The sequence below is a fragment of the Mastigoproctus giganteus genome, chromosome 4, assembly GCF_048544385.1.
Source record: "Mastigoproctus giganteus isolate SK-2022 chromosome 4, ASM4854438v1, whole genome shotgun sequence".
Taxonomy (NCBI): Eukaryota; Metazoa; Arthropoda; class Arachnida; order Uropygi; family Thelyphonidae; genus Mastigoproctus; species Mastigoproctus giganteus.
Genome location: NC_143578.1, coordinates 189,877,773 through 189,900,742, shown reverse-complemented (window position 1 = coordinate 189,900,742; position 22,970 = coordinate 189,877,773). Strand labels below are relative to the sequence as shown.

General features: G+C 35.2%; 1 protein-coding gene across 1 annotated transcript in view; it reads left to right on the top strand.

The window, feature by feature from the left end:
• The window catches only part of LOC150087275 (TATA box-binding protein-associated factor RNA polymerase I subunit B-like), a 308,013-nt gene that overhangs the window by 181,977 nt on the left and 103,066 nt on the right, over positions 1-22,970 (top strand). The window contains exons 9-10 of the mRNA XM_090372434.1: positions 1,574-1,763; positions 11,386-11,423. Of these exons, the coding sequence (XP_090228560.1) occupies positions 1,574-1,763; positions 11,386-11,423 (228 nt within the window). The remainder of the gene's footprint in view (positions 1-1,573; positions 1,764-11,385; positions 11,424-22,970) is intronic.

Here is a 22,970-nt window from a genome sequence, read left to right as displayed (position 1 = left end):
GAAAGTAGTATTCATAAAGCTTTATAAAGGTAAGCATTGTATTATGCCAGTAGTTTTTTCTCAGAATTATTAGTCGCATTACTTTCTGAGTAACCTTTACACTTTTCTGCAAGAAGTTTTATATGTTAGTTTAAAATCTAAACACTGATTCATATTATTGCATTAAAAATAGTGAAATGTAAAGTATTTCACTATTTCTTCAGGTTTTGAAGCAGCATTATTTGTAATAATGGCAAAACTTGGTTTGACGTGTGTGATACTGACAGAATGGTAACTGAAATCACTACCAGGTTAATGTTTTCTGTTTTCCAGACGAAGTTTAGTGTTTATAGTTTCACTTGAATATCTGTTTTATATTTTCACATTTATTCATTGAATTCAGTTTTTTTTTTTATAGGAATAAGAGGCTTCAGAGCAAACTTGTTAAAGGCATGATAGAAAGTTCTTGGAATATATTCATTAATTGTCAAAAGAGGGACGCTATTATACTGTGTTATTGTCAAGTAAATTTATTTAAATGGTTTATTTAAACAGATTTTATAACTACCAAAATTCAGCTGCTTAACCTGAATGGCGATGTTTAAAAACCCATCTGAATTCTATCATCAGGCTTGGATAATTATATGGATGCAACCTGGTTGAAGAAACACAAAATGCAACTAAATTATTTCTTTGAGCAGGCAACATTTATAGCTCTCTAGGTCTGGTGGGATTTAGTTGAGTTTTGAGATGTTGGCATTCAAGTTAAGTACTAGTGTTGTGTGGTAATTATAATCTGATTTTCATTAACAGATTATACATAGATTATAATTGCCACACAACAAAAAGTACAACTTAAATAGGCGCCTCCGTAGCCAGGTGGGAGGGAGCAGCAGTGCGTAGCACACCCTTCTTCGAGCTCCTGCCTACCTGTAGCCAGGTAGGCAGGAGCAGCAGCAGTGTGTAGCACACGCTTCTTGATTAGACCGGAGTTCAAGCCCTTGACCACCAAATACGGAGGATGCGGAAAGGTCAAGGAATGACCACCGCATATTCCCGGAGCAATATGGCCTTAGTTGCTAATGCTCCTAAAAACCAAATAACAACAACAACAACTTAAATATGTGTTCAAATCATGTGTTTTTTGAACTTCTCCTCAGCCTAGATCATAATTTAACATTGTGTTACCATGAAGTGTGTATAAGCACCATTAATTGCTTTTTCTACTTCTTATGGATAAGAATTAATGCTTTTCTTCAGTTATTATGAAGATATATTGTGAACCTAGAAAGTTAAAAAATGTTGCAAAATTGATTTTAGTTAATATTGTCCAGTTTATGAGATTGGGTGATATTCAGTGTTTTCATTCATATAGTAGAAAATAATTGCCTTCAATATCAACTGTAGCATAAGCCACTATTAAGAATTTTGCATTTGATAAATTATAAAACAAGCTTTATAAATGTACATATAAGTGTAGACACTTCATAATTGTACATACATACATATAGCAGTAAATTTATTCATTACCAAAATTGTAATTGTAATTTAATTATCACTCCATCTTTTTATATACAAACTTTTCCATTGTTAGGTGAAATTATTCCTATAGTTAACTGCCTCATGGATATCAATCCTCCAGTGATGCAGTGGGATACAGAAATGTTTAATATTAACTTGGGAATGTCTCAAAATCTTGCTATACCAAATTACGAAGGAAGAGCGATGGGTTTTATCATTGTTGCATTAAAGTTGCTTTTTGGACTGGATGATTTGACTGAAAGGTAAAACATAAATTTTCTTTCAAAATGAATACCTGTGTCATTAATATTGTTGCAGCTCCATTTTCACACATAACCACGTTGGAATCAAATATCAAATTTTATAATTTCTCTGCCCTAGAAATATATTCTGTCATCCCATGAGGTTATTTCTGTGATGTTTTACTTAATTTATATAAATTAGTCCATTTGTCCATTGTAGCACAACTGCACTTATGAGTAAATAAATCATTTTTGCTTGCATAATTGTTTCCATTCCTTCTCCTCTCCCCCTTCAATATTGGGTGATGTGACTAGTTGTAATAGTTTGGGAAACCTATAATAATCCAAGGAGTGGAACCACTCCCTACCCTCTCCACCAGGAAAAGTGGAATCAAGATCTGCTGGCTAGCTATTGGTTTTTTACATTGTTAATTTCTTTCATCCAAATCTGCCGTATCAGGTGAGTCTACAGATCATCATGATAGTACAGATCAGATTCAATGGGTTACAAATAAAATGAAATAGATTGGAAGGTTGATAGAACTTCTGGACTACCACCCTTCCATTCACAATTTTTCTTCATGCTGCCCTATATCCTGTTAGATCTTTAGCCCTAGCCAGAGTAAGTCCTCTTTCTGTTATTGCAGAGGTTTCTTAACCAGAAAGACTCGCTCCCCTATGGGACTTGAGAAAACCTTCTAATTCTAAATGGCACCAGTTTTTTGGATATTTATTTCAATTCTTTGTTGCATTTTTTGAATTTGAAATGGTGATCTTTTCCATTTGAAGTCACTGTAATGTGTAAAACCTGGCTTTGAATGACAACTTTTAAAAATTGAAATTTCTGACCATGTATTTCTTTACAACTTTTGAAATTAGATTGAGGTAGATGGAATGGTAGCACAAAATTAGACGAGAGGCAACTGTACAAAAAGGTTAAGATCCCTTGCTATAATGTTTGTTTAATACTATCAGTCCACTTTCCTCGTGGTCCATCTCTGGGCCTATTACCATTCATTTTTTCTTCGAATATCTGTCTAGTAGGTCTCCCTTCTCCAATTTTTTCCACATGCCCATAACATGTTAAGTTTAAAATACAGTGGTTTCCAGTATTTGGGGCAGCTCTTTATTTGGGGAAAATCTTAAAAAACAGAAACCAATCTAGAAAATAGCCAGGGTTTACTTCGCTTAATTGGTACAGCATGCTGTTTAATCGGGGCAGGAGACCGCAGCACTGGGGATTACCCTATGATTGTCTCCGACGGTACCACGTGGTTCGGTTGAAATTCTGGAGGTCACAACCATAAAACAATAAAAACAATTAGCAGTCACCTGTTTATTGGGCTTTTCTGTTAGTGAAACGGACAGTAAACGCGATCTTACTGAATTTGCGATAATACCGACAGCTGGAATTCTGTGGTTTATTATGGTGAAATGTGTTTATACTTCCATGAAATCTTCAATCATATCAAAAAATTAATTTTCATATCTTCTCTTCATTCGTATTTTTAAAGCTTTGTATCTCTTTACTCGGTTCTCACTTGCACATATTGTGTTACTTTCAATTGTGTCTGCCGTATTCTTTGTTATTGATTGCTTATCTTTTTACTGTTTTAAATTTTAATCCCCACCCACAAATGTCAGTTAACAAAAATGTCAACTAGTTCGTATGTACATATTACAGTACGTATTAATTATTCTGATTTTCACGTATGTTTTTAATTGGTAAGGTAATAAAGGGTAAATTTCTGCATAATATATCTTTGCTTTTATAGCCTGTGGATATTTTCCTCCTATTTTCGCTAATTAGAATCACTGTTTAAAATTCAATTCACAAACATGATCACAGTGACCAGCGCTTACTGCACATCGTATAGTGAACAGTACTTTACTATGTTGAGTTCGTCATAACATGATTTGATTGTACAGTGAACCAATTGTAAAAATGGGGCGTACATTGTATTTTTAACTATTTACGTGAAACTGCGATAATTGGGGCAGCCGTTTAATTGGGCCAAAATGCACTAGTTCCAATGTGTCCCAAATAACTGGAATGGACTGTATATTGTGTGAATTGGATAAAATATATATATATACTTGACTCCATGTTATTGTATTGAGGCGCCTCCGTAGCCAGGTAGGCAGGAGCAGCAGCAGCAGTGTGTAGCACACGCTTCTTGATTAGACCGGAGTTCAAGCCCTTGACCACCAAATATGGAGGATGCGGAAAGGTCAGGGAATGACCACCGCATATCCCCGGAGCAATATGACCTTAGTTGCTAATGCTCCTAAAAACCAAATAACAACTATGATATTGTTGCAGTTTTAAATGATTTATCAAGTCCCTGAAGTAGAAAATAGTTGTAATAAGGAGACCTGTTTCTTGCTGAACTTTATCTTGATAATAGATACTCAAAGGTGGATCCAAAATATTGACAAGAATGAATATTATTTAGGTAGGAAATAGGTTTGTCTTTTGTCTACTTTCTACTTCAGGGATTCAATAAACTATTCAAAATAACATGGTGTCAGCTCTAATTTTTTAGATTTTCAAGCATCTTAAGTTTATTTCACTTACCCTTGATTGGATGTTAGTTATCCCGATATTTTTCCTTATTTCTTCATTTGTAATATGGTCGTACCATTTCTTCCTTTTCTTATTTCTGTTTTCTTTCATTTATTTTTCTTACTCTCATTTCCAAAGATTCAAATTTTATCAGTTCCTTTATTGTTTACCCAACTCTCAGCTCCATAGATTAAAATAAACTTAAAAATTGCATGCATTATAAACAGCTGATTTTGTTTTTTGCTCTAAATTCATTTGTTTAACTAGCTTCGTACACTTCCTGCTTTACTTGTTCTCTTCTTTATTTTCTAATCTGTCTAATCTTCCATGTTCATTAGACTTCTAACATACTGGTAAAATCATTAACTTTTTCAGTTTTTGGTTTTTAGTCTACACTAAATTTTCCTTGTCATTCCAAATTTAATAACATTTGTTTTTATGTAACTAATTTTCATGCCAAATTCTCTACAACTTTTATCTAATTTGCTATTTAATACCGCACTCACCTTTACGTAATATTGATCCAACTTTCTATATCTCCCACACTAAACTTTTATAGTAACTTACATTCTTTTATTAAATGGTCCATGAAAATTATAAAAAGAAATGATATAATGCACCCATTAACCTTAAACCATTTTTCAGTATTTCCTCACTGTAGATTTTGTTACTTTTATTAGAACTTCTTATTCCTCTGAAAAGATCATTCTTCATACCAATATTTTTAAAAATTTGGAAGAGAAAATTTCTAGGTACGAGTATTTTGTGATATGCTTTTTCAATACATTGAACAATATTCCTAACCTTTTCAAAATACTTGTATATTACGAGGCACTAATCATTGAAATTCCTTTGTAATTTTACATTGAACTTTATTTCCCTTTTTATATATTTGTTCAATTAATTCCTTGCATAATCTTTCAGAATTTCAAAAAACAACCTCTGGATAATGTTGCAAAAGCATTATGACACTGTTTTATCCTCATATTCTGCATTTTAGGTCTAATTCTATCTACAGCAGTTGCCTTTCCATATTTGATATTTTCCATGACTTTTTCTACCTCAGTAGGTTTCCTTTATTTCAGTATTTTTTTTCTTCTCCATTTTAAGGGTCCTTGAAGTGAAGTCTTCAGCTCCTTCATTTAACAGTTCAAAGTATTTACTTCATACTTTTTTTTTTGGTTTTAACTTTGCTCCTATTTTTGATTACCTTAGTTATGGTGTTATTTCCTATTCTGACTAAAATGCCATAATTTTATGGCAGTTTGGTAGAACAGATACTAAGCCATAACAATGCCATTAGTTAAGATTTTTAAGTAAATACCATAATATTAGCATTCGTATTAGTAGTAGCAAATGATGCAAGAAAGCAAGCTTATAAAGCATCAGCCAAAAAAAACCCAATGTTACCTGTTCATCCCCCTCCAGTAATTTGTCTAGTTATTCCTTCAGTTTATTGCTGGCTGAAGACAGACTTCACATTTATCCTTCCTCAATTTGAATTTATGCATCTGTGTGTGTGTGCGTGCACACATTTTTCCACTTTCTTAATTATTTAGTCTCTTTTTACACATCTTATACCTTTGTGCAGTTTTATTTATATTCCAATAAGGATTTATTAGTTTTATTTTCAGAAATTTAATAAAATATTTTTTCATTTCTCTAACTGCCTCTTTTAACTTTAACTGTGGAATTCTGAATTTCTTGTTATTAGAGACCTATCCACACATTTCTTCTGCACTATTCACTAAAGTTCTCTTAATTATTAATTATGATAAAATTTTATTTGGTGAGTGATGCAATTTCTAATTCAGATTTAAATTTAGCACATTCTTCAGATTTATTAGAATCATCTATTTTCTCTAAAGGAGAGGGGAAAAAATTGATTTTGTTGTGTGGTTTTATTATAATGGATGGCGATTAGAGATAAGTACAATTTCTAAATATGTTTTTATTCAATATATACTATTTCACCTATTATTTTTTTTTTTTTTTTCCCCTTTCCCCTAATGTTAGAGATTGGACATTTAAACAGATAGAATATATATATAATATTGGTGTAAATACATCATAGATAACTCTTAAACAAAAAAACTACGATAGTAGTGTAAAAAAAAGCACTAAACTTAAAAGCTTTTAAAATTTATTTTAAAACTTCTTGATCTTTTAAAATTCTGCACAATTAAGCTTCTTACACACTGTGGCTATTTCTAATCATTGCATTGTCAGGATTTTCACTCATGGCAAATACTTCTCCACCAGTGAGGTCCAGGTGCCTCCGTAGCACATGCTTCTTGATTAGACCGGGGTTTGAGCCCTTGACCACCAAATACGGAAGATGTGGAAAGGTCAGGAAATGACCACTGCATATCCCCGGAGAAATATGGCCTTAGTTGCTAATTCTCCTAAAAACCAAATAACAAACAAACCAATGAGGTCCCTAAAATAGGTTGAAACCAGAGTGGGGAATTTTCTCCCCGATATTATAACTAACGTATGGTGTGCTTCTCCATCCCCCCCCCCAAAATATGCATGATGACTGCTAGTTATTAATTCCACTTTTTCTTTATTTTTTTCTCTCGAAGAAATTTTTAAAAATATTGAAGGAAACATACAAAAAAAACAATAAGATGAAGGAACATAATAGCATGTTTTTGCAATTTGTAGCCTTTCACTTTAGAAACATCCCCTTCCCATAAATAGTTCACTTATTTTGGGGGGGAGAGCATTGGAATTAATAATATAAAAATTAGATTCAATTTAGTGCAGCTTTAGCCATACATTTTCCATTACACTAAAGTTTAATTTTCATTAATGGGGCAAAAAAAGGTAAACATTAAAAACAGAAATTAATATATGAAAATTGTATATATACACTGTGCTGCCACTTTATTATGTACACCCATCTAGTAGTGTGTTGAGCCTCCTATAGCCTTCAAAACAGTCTAAATTCGCCTATGCATGGATTGAACAAGATGCTGAAAGCATTGTGCACGAATGGAATACCATGCAGTCATGAGTGTGTCATGCAGTTCCTGAGATTCAACAGAGGTGTAGGCCTGCAACGAACAGCCCTTTCCAGCTCCTCCTGAAGATGTTCAATAGGATTGAGATCCGAGGACTGAGCGGCTACTGCAGAAAGAAAAGTCATTGTCATGTTCCTGGAACCATTCCATAGTGAATTGGGTTTTGTGCACCAGCACTTTATCCTGCTGGAAGTAACCATCTGACTGAGGATAAACTGTCAACATGAACGGATGTACTTTGTCAGCAATGATGTTTAGGTATGATGTGTCATTCAGATGTGAATCTATGGTTATCAATGGACCCAACATGTGCCAAGAAAACATTCCCCACACCACTGCCCCCACTGCCTTGCACAGTAGTTGTCATACATGATGGGTCCATGGATTCATATTGTTTTTGCCAAACTGAGCCTTCCATTAACATGATGCACCAGGAACTTCGACGCTCGCTCAGACCAAGCAACTGTTTTCCAATCCTCGATAGTCCAGTGCTGGGGTTGCTGTGCCCATCGGAGGCGTGCTCTCTTGTTCTTCATTGATAACAAAGGTATGCGATGTGGCCGTCAGCTGTTGTAGCCCATTTGCAACAAAGTGACACTAGTGGTCCGTTGCAATATTTTGTTATGCCACCAAGGTTGTGACGTGATGTGCGACATTGTGACCCGTCTGTTTACTTGCACAATTCTAGCCATCCTCCTCTGACCTCTCTCATCAACAAGCGATTTTCTTCCACAGGAGTGCCATTGAGAGATGTTTTCTGTTTGTTGCACCATTCTTGACACACCCTTGAAACTGTGGCGCGTGAAAAGTTCAGGAGAACTGTCGTTTCAGAGATGCTTTGTCCAGCACGTCTTGCACCTACTACCTTGCCACATTCGAAGTCCAAATAAGATTGTAATAGGTGCATTATGGCCTTAGTAGCCCTTGCACCAATAAATCCAACAAACAACAACATTTGAAGTCCGTTAGATCACTCTTGCTACAGTTTGTACGCTTAACTGATACTAGAAAGGTTGTTCCTTTTTTTTTTTTTTTTTTTTTTTTTTTTTAATGAAACCCCCAAACACGAGAGGTGTTAGAACCTATAGTACTTAGTACTGTGCTTGGGCTGGAGGTTGAGGAGATGAAAGGAGATATTTGTTGACATTAGACTTGAACTTCTGTAGACTGTAATTTTCAGGAAATATGTATGACGGAAGATTGTTCCAGAAAATGGCAGTTGAATGAATAAACGAGGAAGATGAAAATTTGGTTCTGTGAGTTTCAAGTCGGACAGTAAATTGATGTTGGCTGGTGGCGGCACGTGTTCGGACTGTTTTGAAAGAGATAGCGGGAATTATAGAAGCCAATTCAGAAGAACAGTGCCCATGGAAGTATCTGTAAAAAAGGCATGCAGCAGAAACAGTACGTCTATGAGACAGCGAGTGGAGAGACTCTGTTAGGAAGCTTTTAAAATTCTGCAACTGTACGATCTGTACAGTTGCAAATGGGCTACAACAGCTGACGGCCACATCGCATACCTTTGTTATCAGTCATTAATTAACCTAACTGTCCTCTTCTGAATGGAATCTAGGAGCCTGGGAGAGGTTTTAGGGACACCGCCCCAGATGTGGGAACAATATTCCATGGTAGGGCGAAATGCGATCTGTACAGAGTGAACAGCTGTTTAGAAGAAAAGTAATGCCGAGAACGAAAGAGAAAACCAAAGTTTTTTAGATGCAGAGGAAGCAATATTTGTAATGTGCTTGTGCCAAGAGAGATTAGAAGTCAGGGTAATCCCCAAAAGAGATATATCATTTTGCCTAGAAATCGGAGTGTCACCAAAGATAAGCACAGGAACAGAAGAATCCTTTTTGTCAGATATAAGACAAGACTGAGTTTTAGAAGGATTCAAATGAACTAAGTTGTCTTTGCCCCACTAGAGAATTACGTGGAGATCGGCATTTAAGGAATTGGTTGCAGATATTCGAGAAGTTGAAGCTGATTGACCAGGGCAAGGTTTCTCAAAATGGAAAGTGGAATGCAATGTGCTATCTTCGGCAAAACTATGGATAGGATTTCCAGTCAATGGAAGAAGGTCATTAATATACAAGAGGAAAAGAATGGGGGAAAGAACTGAACCTTGGGGGACACCAGTATTAGTGGAGAAGTTAGAAGCCAGAGAGCCATCTACCATCACCTTCAGTGAGCGATCAGAGAGAAAACTGGATAACCAATTACATAAAACAGTTGACAAACCATAAGATGGAAACTTATTTAGAAGACCTTTATGCCAAACACGATTGAAAGCCTTTCAGATGTCAAGAGCAACTGCTTGTGTTTCACCAAACTTTTCCATTGAATTTGTCCATAAGTGAGTAACATAGGCCAGAATATCAACATGGATCGACACTGATGGAATACATACTGGCGATCGTTGATCAGACGGAAGGTTTCTAGGTAGTTTAATAGTTGGTGGTTGATTGATTTCTCCATTACTTTAGAAAGAGTAGAAATAATTGCAATAGGATGATAATTGGATGGGAAAGATTTGTCTCCCTTTTTGAGAACTGGCTGGATATGAGCAAATTTCCAAGTAGAAGGAAAAACACCTTTGGAATAAGAATGTGAAAAAAGGTTGCAAAGAACAGGGGTAAGTTCAGGAGCACAGGTTTTGAGAACAAGTGAAGAAATACCATCAGGACCTGGAGCTTTCTTAGCATCAAGATTCATCAAAATCCAGTTCTGCTGCATTTATATCCACAATTATGGTCATGCGACTTGCAACGCTGTGGGACAAACCATTTGTGTGCAGAGCAGGGTTGTACCTAATAAAGTGGCAGCACAGTGTATGTATACTGTACTTATTTCTAAATGTATGGTTTATTAAAATTTATACATACTTTACTTCTTATGAATGAAATATGCTTTATAAATGATAATCCTCTCTGAGCTTTTACTTTTTGTAGCATGCATTTTATGCTTTATTTCCTTATAACTGATTTTAAAGTCAATATTTAAGTAAAATGAAGTAGAAATGACTACTGCTATATAATTAACACTTTGTTTATATTATTATGAAGTTCATTGTAACAGGATTCTGCTATATCCGTTTAGCTCAATATAGTTGTTTTCATATTATGCGAGTAATTGAAATAATTCATTATTAAGATTTAATATAAAATTCATTATTAAGATCACTGTTATTAAGAAAGTTTTTGCTGTGCCATCTTAAATAATATAAGAAACAAAGTATTATAACATCCAACTGATTAATAAAATGTATAATTAATAATACAGGGTCATCGAGAAAAGATGCAACATTTTGAATGTCTATATTATTTTGCTGTTTTGCACTGGCATTTGTGAGTTTGGTGCCATTAAATACCTAAGACATGAGAGCTTATTATTTGAACAAAATCATGTTTAATATGTGACCTTTGGGTATCCAAGACCTTTTTCAGACATTGATTGAAATTTACCATAATAGTGTTTCTTAAGAAATGCCTTCTACAGCAACTGTGAATTCATCATTCAGTTCTTCACTGGTATATGGATTATTCCTGTGAACATTGTCCCTCAGGAATCCCCTCAAAAAATAATCACAGGGACCCAGATCAGGAAAATATGCTGTGGCCAAGACCGTCCAATCCCATGTTGTTCAAGATATTGATTACAGGTGACACTTTCATTCAAATGTTTCTTTGGATAATGAAGAAGCACATTCTGTTCAAGCTTATTTACTAAACTCTAAACTGTTTTTGTCTTTCTGTGCCATTTCTGAAACCAAATCTCACTTTGAACTTATGCTGTACTATAATAAAACTGCCAGTTTCATGAAACCTTTGTACACAAAAAACTTGCTGATCAGTAGTATACTCCATCTTTCTTTCTTACAGAAGGATGGTAAAAAACTCCTGTCTTAAGTGTTTAATGATGCCAAGCTCAGCAGTGTCAGTCCAGTATCTCAAAAAATATGGACATTCAATTCTTGATGATTCCTGTACATACTGCAGTTAACTAAAAAATATGACTTTCTTTTTCTTTTCTTTTTTTTTTTTTATTACTTCAGAGAGATGAGTGATTATGGTAAACAAATTTCTCATTCAGGTAAGAATTAAGAAAAAAAAATAAAATTTTTTTAAATTTAGAAAATTTTGTTCTTTCTATGGTCTTTTTATACTATGATTTTTAGTGTTTTCCACCAACCATGGAATAAAACGAAAGACGAAAAACCCAAATTTTTTAAATATTTCATATTTACAATAAATTATTTACAAACAAAATATTACTGATAGTAATTTTAAAATAAAACAACTGTGATATGCAGGATAATAATAATTTAAATTCGGCATTATTATTATCCTGTATATCACAGTTGTTTTATTTTAAAATTACTATCAGTAATATTTTGTTTGTAAATAATTTATTGTAAATATTAAAAATTTAAAAAATTTGGGTTTTTCGTCTTTCGTTTTATTCCATGGTTGGTGGAAAACACTAAAAATCATAGTATGAGTATACCCAACCCCAGAGGCCTATTTGAAGGTCTTCTTATGTTTGGTAGCCAGCAAACATTTGACAGTCATATATAAATGTTATGGATTGTGATATTCATGATAAGGCAAGTTTCAGTCTGCACAATTCATTTTGAAATTTACAACATTTATACAGATAGTTATACTGATAGGCTATTCTGTTATGTTTTTTTTTTTTTTTTTTTTTTATGAAAACCCCAAACACGAAAGGTATCAAAACCTATAGTACTTGGTACTGCATGGGTTGAAGGAGAAGTATGGGGCAAGGGGATGCCGGAAACTTTGCTCTAGAGACTAAACATGGGTTTCACCACCTCAAGTCTCCAATAAGCAAAGTGGTGGTATTTCACCGGTTGATGAAAGTCATCTACCACCTTTGTGGTAGATGATGTGGTTAAAATTTGAGAAATTGATATGAGCTTGTTTCAAGAATTGCTGGTCGCTTATCAGATAGTGGTTAATATCAATTAGCAGTGGCAATAATGTAAGAAAGCAAGTTTATATAGCATCAGCCAAAAAAAAAAAAAAAAAAAATATATATATATATATATATATATATATCCCATATCACCTGTCCATAGCCTATAACAGTTTGTCTAGTTCTTCCTTGAATTTATTCAAACTGCTGACATTCACAGCAACAGGTGGAAGTTTATTCCAACAATCAACTATGCACTGGCTGAAGGAAAACATCTGCACACCTATTCTACAACCATGCTTCCTCAATTTGAATTTGTGTCCCCTCATCTGTGTAGTCTGAGCAACAGGAAGAATGCTATCAGCATTGAGCTTGCTCAGTCCATTCAAAGGCCTATTCTCCAGGTGTCAAGCCAGGTCTGCAGATATTACAATCTGCACAACTGAAGCCTTTCTTGATAAGGCTGCCCTCCTTTGAACCTGTTCCAGCAGATCTACATCCTTCCTAAAATGAGGCCTCAAGATAAGGCCTAACCATTGCCTTATACAATGGGATAATCACCTACTTATTCCTGCTAGCAAACTTCTTGTATATCATTGATATACAGTCTGCAGACAGCAGACTGTCTGCACTGTTCAAAGAATTTCATATCTGATTGCACAATTATCTGCAGTCTTTTTCATTACCCCCAAGTGTAGTACCACACAGTTGGTATGTTAATCTGGAATTACTGTTACCCATATGCAGTACCTTCCATTTGTTATTGTTTAACTTTAGTTGCCATTTTGCAGTCCATCCGCCTTATTTTTCTAGATCTTGTTGCAGTAGCATACCTTAACCACCTGCTGACCTTTGTATCACTTGGAAACTTAGACATTTACTTGATATACAATCAATATCATTAATAAACTAGTGTACCATGGCAAATTTTTTGCCAAAACTGTTTCAGTGAAAAAGCAAATATTAGTATCAAAGTACAGTAGAACATCGGTTATCTGGAATGTCAGTTATCTGGTATAATTTGAAAGACTGATCTTTTTTATTTTTTTTATTAACGGTAGTACAGTAAGCTCCGGTTATAGTGGTCACGTTTGCAAATTGAACTTTGATTATAATAAGTGAAAGATCAAGTTTACTACCTGTATATAACAGATTGTACAAACAAAAAGCCCAATAAACCGAAAACTGCAAATTGTTTTTATTGTTTTATGGTTGTGACCTCTAGAATTCTATGTGATCTTCAGAAATGTGCTTTAGAAAAATATCACAGAGACTACTGGGTTTTCTCAGAAACCATGAGTGAATTTCAGATTAGTTTAGCTCCAGATTCGGCCCGAAACTGTGCATTTTATTATTTTTCTCAATTTTTAAGGGTAAAATGTGAACGAAAAGAAATCATAGTTTTAACCTTGCAATAAAATGTGGAAATTATTAAAAGAATTAGAAAAGGCGAAAATTTAGGAAATCGCTCCAAAGTGTTTAATGTGGGGGACTTCAACAATTTACAACATCAAAAAAAATTCCAATGCTATAACAGAATTTGTGTCGATTATGGATAGTGAAGGAGGATCTAGTATAAAAAAGACGATGTCGAAACCCGAAAATGCCACTTTAGAGAATGCACTCACTTTATTTTTTTGTTTTCTTCAGAGCAAAATTTGGATGAACCAGTGTCTGACCCAATGTTGTGTGAAAAAAAAGAGTCAACAACAAAATTATTGTTGTTGACTCTATTGTCAGGGAGATGGGTAATATATTGTGTTAAAAGGATACATGGAATAGGACCAGGGTATGTCTGCCAGAGACAAAAGTTGATGACGTTGTAAAGCATATATCATCTTTTAAGGGCACAAAGGGTGATATTTTACAGGTTGGCACCAATGACATTAAGCGTAGGAGATCTGCAGATTTACTTAACAAGTACAGGTCAGTGTTGCAAACAAGTCGTGAATTAGGGTTAAATTTGAAAGACACAATAGGAGGGAGTACATGATGAGAGCCTTGTCGATCAATTCGGCCCTGGAGGAAATGTGGAAGGCTCAGGGGGTAAAAATTTTTTCAGCCTCGTCTGTGCTTATTAACAGGAGAGACTGCTTCTACAGGGATAAGATGCACTTAAATAGAAAGGGTGCAAGAATATTTGCTGATGCTATCGAGGCAGTGTTAGATGGGTCGGAAAACTGCTAGTTTGAGAGGATTTACAGACTAAAAGATTAAAGGTAGCCGCAGGCAGAGATGAAGGTGATTCTTGCACTACTTCTATTAGAATAAGCAGTGTCGTGGAGCGAGGGGTGTTGTGGTTTTCAGGGACTGATGGCAGTCATCGTGAAACAGGTGGGTATATGGGATGTGTTAGGGTAACTAATTATAAGAATAGGTACATGTATACTTGATTATGTATTGCTAGAAGCATAGTAAATAAATTTGAATTTGAAGTGTTGGTCAAGATATCAAAGGCGGATATTGTTCGGAGACATGGTGTAAGAAATATAAGGAATGCAGAATTGCAATTTGGGGAGTACAGTGTGTACAGAAAAGATAGACAGGATAGGAAGGGAGGAGGGGTTATGCTGTTCATTAAGAAAAAAAAATCAAAAGAAGTGCATCCAGTTGACATATATGGACAATGCACTGTTGAGTCAGTTTGATGTGACAAGCACTGCGAAAGCAAAGATAAGGGTAGGAGTGAGTTATAGGCCTAATGACTCGAATGAGTACAATGAACAGTTATACAGAGAAATAGAGTGGACTAGTAAATCAGAAAGTCTTTTAATGGCAGATTTTAACTTTCCAGATATTTACTGGAACTTGTGGATTGGTCGCTTGCACACTAGTAAAACTTTTATGGATTTATTGGATGATTGTTTTCTGCAGCAGCTTGTTCAAGAGACAACCAGAGAGGGTAATACTCTTGATCTGATTATCAGCAGTGATCATTTGTGTATTAAGAATTTGCAGATAAAGGAACCATTAGGTGGCAGTGATCACAGTGTACCGATGTGGGATTTACTTAAAGATATAATTACCATCAGGGATAAAGGAAGGGGTTTTTGCTTCCATAAAGGTGACTACAATGGTCTCAGACAGTTTTTAAATTCTGTACATTGGGACCAACTGATGATGTTACCAACAGCAAATTCTAAGTGGGAAGCATTCAAGGAATTAATCATGGTAGCTACTAAACGTTTCATACCTATTAAGAAATATTGTTCAAGGTTTAGGCTTAAATGGTTGTCAAATGAACTAACGAGACTTGTGGCAGAGAAGAAAAATGCATGGGATGCATATAAATTATCAGGCGACACAGAAGCCTATGGCAGATATAAGCTAGTCTGTAATCAAGTCACAAAGGAGGTTACGCAGGCGAAGTCAGATTACGAGAAATCTTTAGCAAAAGATGCTAAGAAAAACAGCAAGGATTTCTTTACTTGTATAAACTCTAAAAGGAAGCGGATGAATCAGATTGGCCCACTTGATATTGATGGTTTGACTGTTGATGATCCTGCTCAGATAGCAAACAAACTGAATGAGTATTTTGCATCTACATTCATGATGAGGAATTATTAAGGATTGAAAATGCCAGAAGGTTACCAAATTGTAGCAGCGTGCTTTATGATTTTTTATTACTGAGAGCAAAGTGGAGGAGAAATTGTTGAAGTTAAACATAAGAAAGGCACCTGGGGTGGATGGGATCTATACAGTTATATTAAAGGAGGCAGCAAATGAACTAAGCAAACCCTTAGCTATAATTATGAGAGCATCCTTGGACTCAGGGGAGGTCCCCATGGACTGGAGATGTGCAAATGTATCCCCAATTCACAAGGGGGGATCGAAGGGTGAAACGAGTAATTACGGACCAGTTAGTTTAACTTCTGTTCCAGGTACAATAATGGACTCACTGGTTAAAGATGCATTGCAGGATCATCTAGACAAGACTGCCACAATAATTCAGACACAGCATGAGTTTAAGGGAAAGTCTTGTCTGACAAATTTGATTGGATATTATGATGTGGTTACAAAGGAACTGGATACAAAAAATAATTTTGATATCATATACTTGGATTTAAGCAAAGCTTTTGACATTGTTATGCATGGAAGACTTCTGTACAAATTGGAGCAGAATGGTATTAAGGATAAGTTGCTACAATGGATAAAAGGATGGTTGAGTGGGAGAACACAGAGGGTGGTAATCAATGGATTCTGCTCTTCATGGAACAATGTTATTAGTGGAGTACCACAGGGTTCGGTGTTGGGTCCACTGTTGTTTTGTATATTTATCAATGATATTGATGAAGGTATGTGAGGCTTAGTGTTGAAATTTGCAGATGTTACAAAGTTTGGAGGTTGTTAATGACAGTAATGGCAGTGTGTTACTGCAACAGGATCTAGAAAATTTGAGAAGATGGGCTGAGAAGTGGCAACTGAAGTTTAATATTGACAAATGCAAAGTACTGCATATGGGTAGAAGTAACTCCAGAGGAACGTAACAACTGTGTGATACTACACATAGGGTGGTAGAAAATGAACAAGACCTGGGGGTAATTGTACAATCAGATATGAAGTTTTCTGAACAATGCAGACAGGCTGCAAGAGCAGGTCATGGGTTTTTGTCAATGATATACAGGAATTTTGCTAGCAGGGAAAAGGAGGTGATTGTCCCTCTGTATAAGGCAATGGTCAGGCCACGCCTTGAGTACTGCATACAGGTCTGGAGGCCTCATTTTAGGAAGGATGTAGATTTGCTTGAGTGTGTACAGAAAAGGGCAACAAGATTGGTGAGGGGAATGAAGGGATCCTCTTACCAAGAGAGGCTTAAGTCCTGCAAATTGCATCGGCTGGAGACTAGGAACCTGCGAAGTGACCTGATTGAGGTGTATAAGGCCTTGAATGGGTTGAGCACGCTGAATTGTGATGGGATTGTTCCACTTGTTCAGATTATGAACCTAAGGGGGCATAAATTCAAATTGAGGAAAGACAGCTGTAGAATAGATGTGCGGAAATTTGCCTTTAGCCAGTAGGTGGTTAATTGCTTGAACAAACTTCCATCTGTCGTTGTGGAAGTTGACAGGTTAAATAAATTTAAGGAGGAACTGGACAAACATTTAGAGGGAATGATTGTGTGAATTTTTTTTTTGGCTGATGCTACATAAGCTCATACGCTTGCTTTCTTGCATCACATGCCACGATTACTGTTAATATTGTGTCTGTGTAAGTTACTCCAGTCGCATAGCTAGCTATGGGGTTAGGCTAAAATATTTAGGAATGCTAATAATTTAATTATTCATTATACCAACTCAGAAATTTTTTAAACTGAATTGCTAAGTAGGTTTCATATATATATGTACAGACCAATTTGTTAAAAGAGCCCTATAGTACTTTAATGGCATATATAGGTTAAAAATTGAAAGGACTGAAATTATTTGTTAATGCTGAAATTGAATTTCAGTAGGTTGCAGTTTTAAGGAAATACTTAAGCAGGAAAGGCTCTCAAAGAACAGAAAAGAAATATAAAGAAGTTAGTTCAGTTTGGCCTTGGACTAGCTGCTGTATATGTTCAATATCATTTGGAAGAAAGAGGTGAAATTATGGATGCAAATTCAAAAAAGTGTATTGAACTGCCTATAGAAAAGTATACAGCTGAAACCAAACATCTGTACAGTGAGGAGTGGACAGATATTGTAAGAGAGATTATTAATTAGTGCCAATAACCTCTTTTAAATAGAATCTAGGAATATGAGTTGTTCTGAGAGCACCACAATGTGGAATAATATTCCATTGTAGTGCAGATTTCTGATTTGTATAGTGTTAGCTAACAGTTGTCAAGAAAAAAAGTAATGCTGAGAGCAAAAGAGAAAACAGATTTTTTTGAAGCAGTGAAATTTTTAGTTGTGATATACTTATGCCAAGAAAAGTTAATGTTGAGGTTATCCCACTTGTATATGGTTTTGGCTAGGAATCTGTGTTGTTGAAGTTCAACATAAGAGCAGCATGCTGTTTTTTATGAAAGATAAGACAGGACTAGATTTTAGATGGATTGACATTAATCAGATTTTCTTCTTCCTCACTAGAGAATTACCTGGATATCTTCATTTAAGAATTGGTGGTGCTTATCTGAGTAGTTGTTGCACTTGCACAGCTTGCAAATTGTAGCTAGCCCACTTTATGTTGGTGGAGACAATTGTGTTGAACTGGAAAATGGAATATACCATACTACATCAGCAAAACTATGGATGGAATTTCTAGTCAGTGAAAGTCATTAACATATACTAGAAAAAGAATGAGAGGGAGAGCAGAACCTCAGGAAAAATTCTAGCATTCTGATTAGGGGTGAAAAAACAAGCTAGAAAACAGCCATCTACTATCATATTCAGTTAGTGATCAGAGAGGAAACTGGGTTGTGCTCTCTCTCCACATATTCAAGACACAGCAAACATCATAAACTTACAACTACCATGAAACCATCTCTCCCGGTGTTTACAACTACCACAGCAGAAGTGAGGTGTCCACAACTTGTATTATCTCCCATGGCATCCTAAAATACTACCACAAAACTTGGTACCACCAGTGATGTTATGTTTCACCTGCTTTAGATCTATATAATGTTTGCATAACTAGAAGAATGCATTGGAAGATAAGTTATTCTTTTGTTTGCCAGACAGCAAACTGCAAAAATGAAAAAAGCTTAAATACTGCAGCCTCTTACATATCATAGTATTGGTATGCACTTATGCAGTACATTGCAAAAACAATGCTTTCAATTACTGCTAAAATATTGAAACTAAATTAAAAAAAAAAAAAAAAAAAAAAAACTAATGAACTCTTGTTCCTAAACAAGACTATCTCTGGTCTTGTTTAGGAACTGCTTGCTTATTATTTGAGAGCAACTGCTTAAGTTTCACCAACTTTTTCCATGGAATTTGTTGAATTTATCCAAAGTTTCAATAATATCAACCGAGGTACTGCCTGCATCTCAACACTGATTGAATTCGTAATAATAGTTGTTAATCAGATGGAAGGGTTCAAGATAGTGTAAGAGTTTCCAGCTGATGGATTTCACCATTACCTTTGAGACAGTTAAGGTAAGTTTAGTACACTGATAATTGTAATGGAGGAATTAGCTGGATTTGAACAAAATTTCACACAGAAGGAAAATCACCAGTGGAATAAAAGAATATGGAACACAGGATTTAAGAACAAGTGGAAGAATACCATTAATAACTGCATAAAGTTATTAATGTTCAGATTCTGCAGATTTCTTTCTCTCAAAAAAAAGATTGGTAGGAATTATATTGAATATAATGTGTTTGGTATAGTAGGTGAAAATTTACCAAAGTCATTGGAAGACTTAGAAGAAAGTAAGGTGTTGATAAGTCAATTGTCTTTAGATGCAGATGCAATAGAACTAGGCTGTGACACAAGTTAGAAGTATAGATGGAAAATGTTTTTATCTGCAGATTTTGCAGGAAACAGAATCCTCAACTACCATTTGGTCAAGAGACAAGTTTCTTACTTCTGTTTCTGTCTTGAAAATTCAGTTTGAAATAACTTAAAATTTTTTTAATAACTTTTTAATTTATTCAGAGTTGTTGCAAGCTCTAATGTGGAAGGGAAAACAAAGCTTTAATTTTGATTGTAAATGAGTTTTGTTATGCATTAGTCTTATTCTGCCTTAGTAAGTTTTTTGGAGAAACATAGTTAAGATAAAGGTTGAGAATGTAGGGTGAAATAGGGAAAAATTATTTCATTCTTATCAGATTTAAAACAATAATCTAACCATGGAAAAGAGGACTAGGAATTGCATGATTACCCCCTTTTAATATTGTTATGATGCCAAACAACATGAAACGGAGAATGGGTTATTCACCAGATACACAATTTGAGAAGAGACCACCAAATTCTGAAATTAGATTTGTGGAGAACAATTAGCATTAGCTGTATACACTTTGAAGGATTGTTGGCAAGAAAAAAGATCAATCGTATTTGCTAGGATTGGTGTTAGGATTGTCTGGTATGAAAATGAACATGTGCAATGTAATAGCAAAAGCATGAGCGTTTCTAACAGCTGAGTGCTGTGCAAAACAAAAATCATGTCCAGCTATTAAAATCACTAAAGAAAAATTCTTTTGCTGTTAGAAAAGTCAGACTGGAAAAGTTAGGTTCTGAGTGATTTGAGTTGGAAAATTAGAGACACAGCAGATGAATTTGGCAGAATGACATAAAGAGGATTTGGAGCAAGAGGAGGTTAAAAACATAAGAGATTCCTGATTAGGAAGTCAATGACAAGGAATATCAGAGTGATGTTATGCACAGGTACACCTTTAAAATGGAAAGAATGATGAAATGACTAATGGTGAAATGGTATGGGTGGTGTTCAGAAAACCAATAATTGAATTTCTGTTAGAAAATGTAAATGGGGTTTTAGAAAGCTGTATAAGATTATAACTGAATTGATATACATTTGTTCATTGAAATAATAAGTTTTTGGGATGCTGAGTTCTTTTTTGTGATAAGTTTATTCTGTTAACCTTGACTATTCATGATGCATTTTGATGTAGGAAATTAGGGAGGAATGTGATGTACAAAGTAAATAAGGTTTTAGTATTCTGTATACATTCCAAGGCTTATCCAACTTTTTACATTCCTTGGCCTTTGCGTCGTTGTCCGTTCACTACTTGGACTTTCTCCTTTTATTGAATTTATATTACAATACCTGGAAAGCAACTGGTAAATGATGCAAGAAAGCAAGCTTATATAGCATCAAGTAGTAGTAGTAGTGGCATGTGATGCAAGAAAGCAAGTGTATTATGAGCTTATGCAGCATCAGCCAAAAAAAAAAATACAAAACAATTCCTTCTTAAATGTTTGTCCAGTTCCTCCTTAAATTTATTTAGCTTATCAACTTCCACAACGACAGATGAAGTTTGTTCCAGCAATTAACCACCCGCTGGCTAAAGACAAATTTCTGCACATCTATTCTACATCTGTCTTTCCTCAATTTGAATTTATGCTCCCTTAGGTTCGTAATCTGAACAAGTGGAAGAATCCCATCAGAATTCAGCGTGCTCAACCCAATCAAGGCCTTATCACCTCAATCTCAGATCACCTCGCAGGTGCCTAGTCTCCAGCCGCTGCAATTTGCAGGACTTAAGCCTCTCTTGGTAAGAGGATCCCTTCATTCCAATTTTGTTGCCCTTCTCTGTACCCGCTCAAGCAAATCTACATCCTTCCTAAAAATGATTCCTTCAGACCTGTATGCAGTACAATGTGTCCTGACCATTGTCTTATACAGAGGAACAATCACCTCCTTTTCCCTGCTAGCAAAATTCCTGTATATCATTGACAAAACCCATGACCTGCTCCGGCAGCCTGTCTGCATTGCTCAGAAAACTTCATATCTAACTGCACAATTACTCCCAGGTCTTTTTCATTTTCTACCACCTTAAGTGTAGTTCCACACAGTTGGTACATTTCTCTGGGATTACTTCTATCCATATGCAGTACTTTGCATTTGTCAATGTTAAACTTCAGTTGCCACTTCTCAGCCCATTTGCCCAAATTTTCTAGATCCTGTTGCAGTAGCACACTGCCATTACTGTCATTAACAACCCTGCCAACCTTTGTATCATCTGCAAACTTCGACACTAAGCCTCATATACCTTCATCAATAGCATTGATAAATATACAACACAACAATGGACCCAACACCGAACCCTGTGGGACTCCACTAATAACATTAGTCCACAAAGAGCGGCACCCATTGATTACCACCCTCTGTGTTCCTGTGTTCTCCTACTCAACCATCCTTTTATCCATTGTAGCAACTTATCCTTAATACCATTCTGCTCTAATTTGTACAGTAGTGTTCCATGCGCAACAGTGTCAAAAGCTTTCCTGAAATCCAAGTATATGATATCAAAATTATTTTTTGCATCCAGTTCCTTTGTAACCACATAGATGCAACAAGATTAATTGCTAGTTTATCTTGATGCCCTTAGGTCATTATCAGTATGTATGGTCTGTGGACTATCTATCACCTGGCCTTTGAAAACAAATTTTAACCCAGCAGTGGTGGTATCCAAAATGTAGCGAATATGAATATGGTGGCATGTCACTTGACAGGTACTCAACTTTCTTTTTAATTTTTGGAATTTTTTTTTTTTATTTTTTAAATTCTGCTCAAATGCCAATATTTCACCTTTTCTTAATGAATTGCATGGTTTTTTGTATTTAAATTTAAATTTTATTTTTTAAATGCAATTTTAATTTTTTTTTTAATTTTCAATGTTTAAAAATGTTTTTAAAATTTATATTTATATTTATTTGCATTAGTGCATAACTTTATCAAAGGCATGCACATTGGTACAGAGCAGTATAAATAGCTTTAAACCATTTCTGTTAACTGTGTATCAGACTCAGATCGTATAAAACTGAAGCCAGTATAGCCATTGGATTACTAGTTGAACAAATTAATTATGAAGTTACATCAGATATATATATAAATATAAAAGTTTGTGTAAGGAACATAACCCAGTCAGATAAATAGTGTACATGCCCAGTGATTGAAATAACACTATAACAGTCTTAGTTTTCATTAACAAGTTAAGCATGCAGCCGGTGTAGACATAATACTTGTTCAAATGGTAAACATCAGAGCAAGATACATTCAGCCAGTGTAATAGCACATCCTCTGCCATATATTCC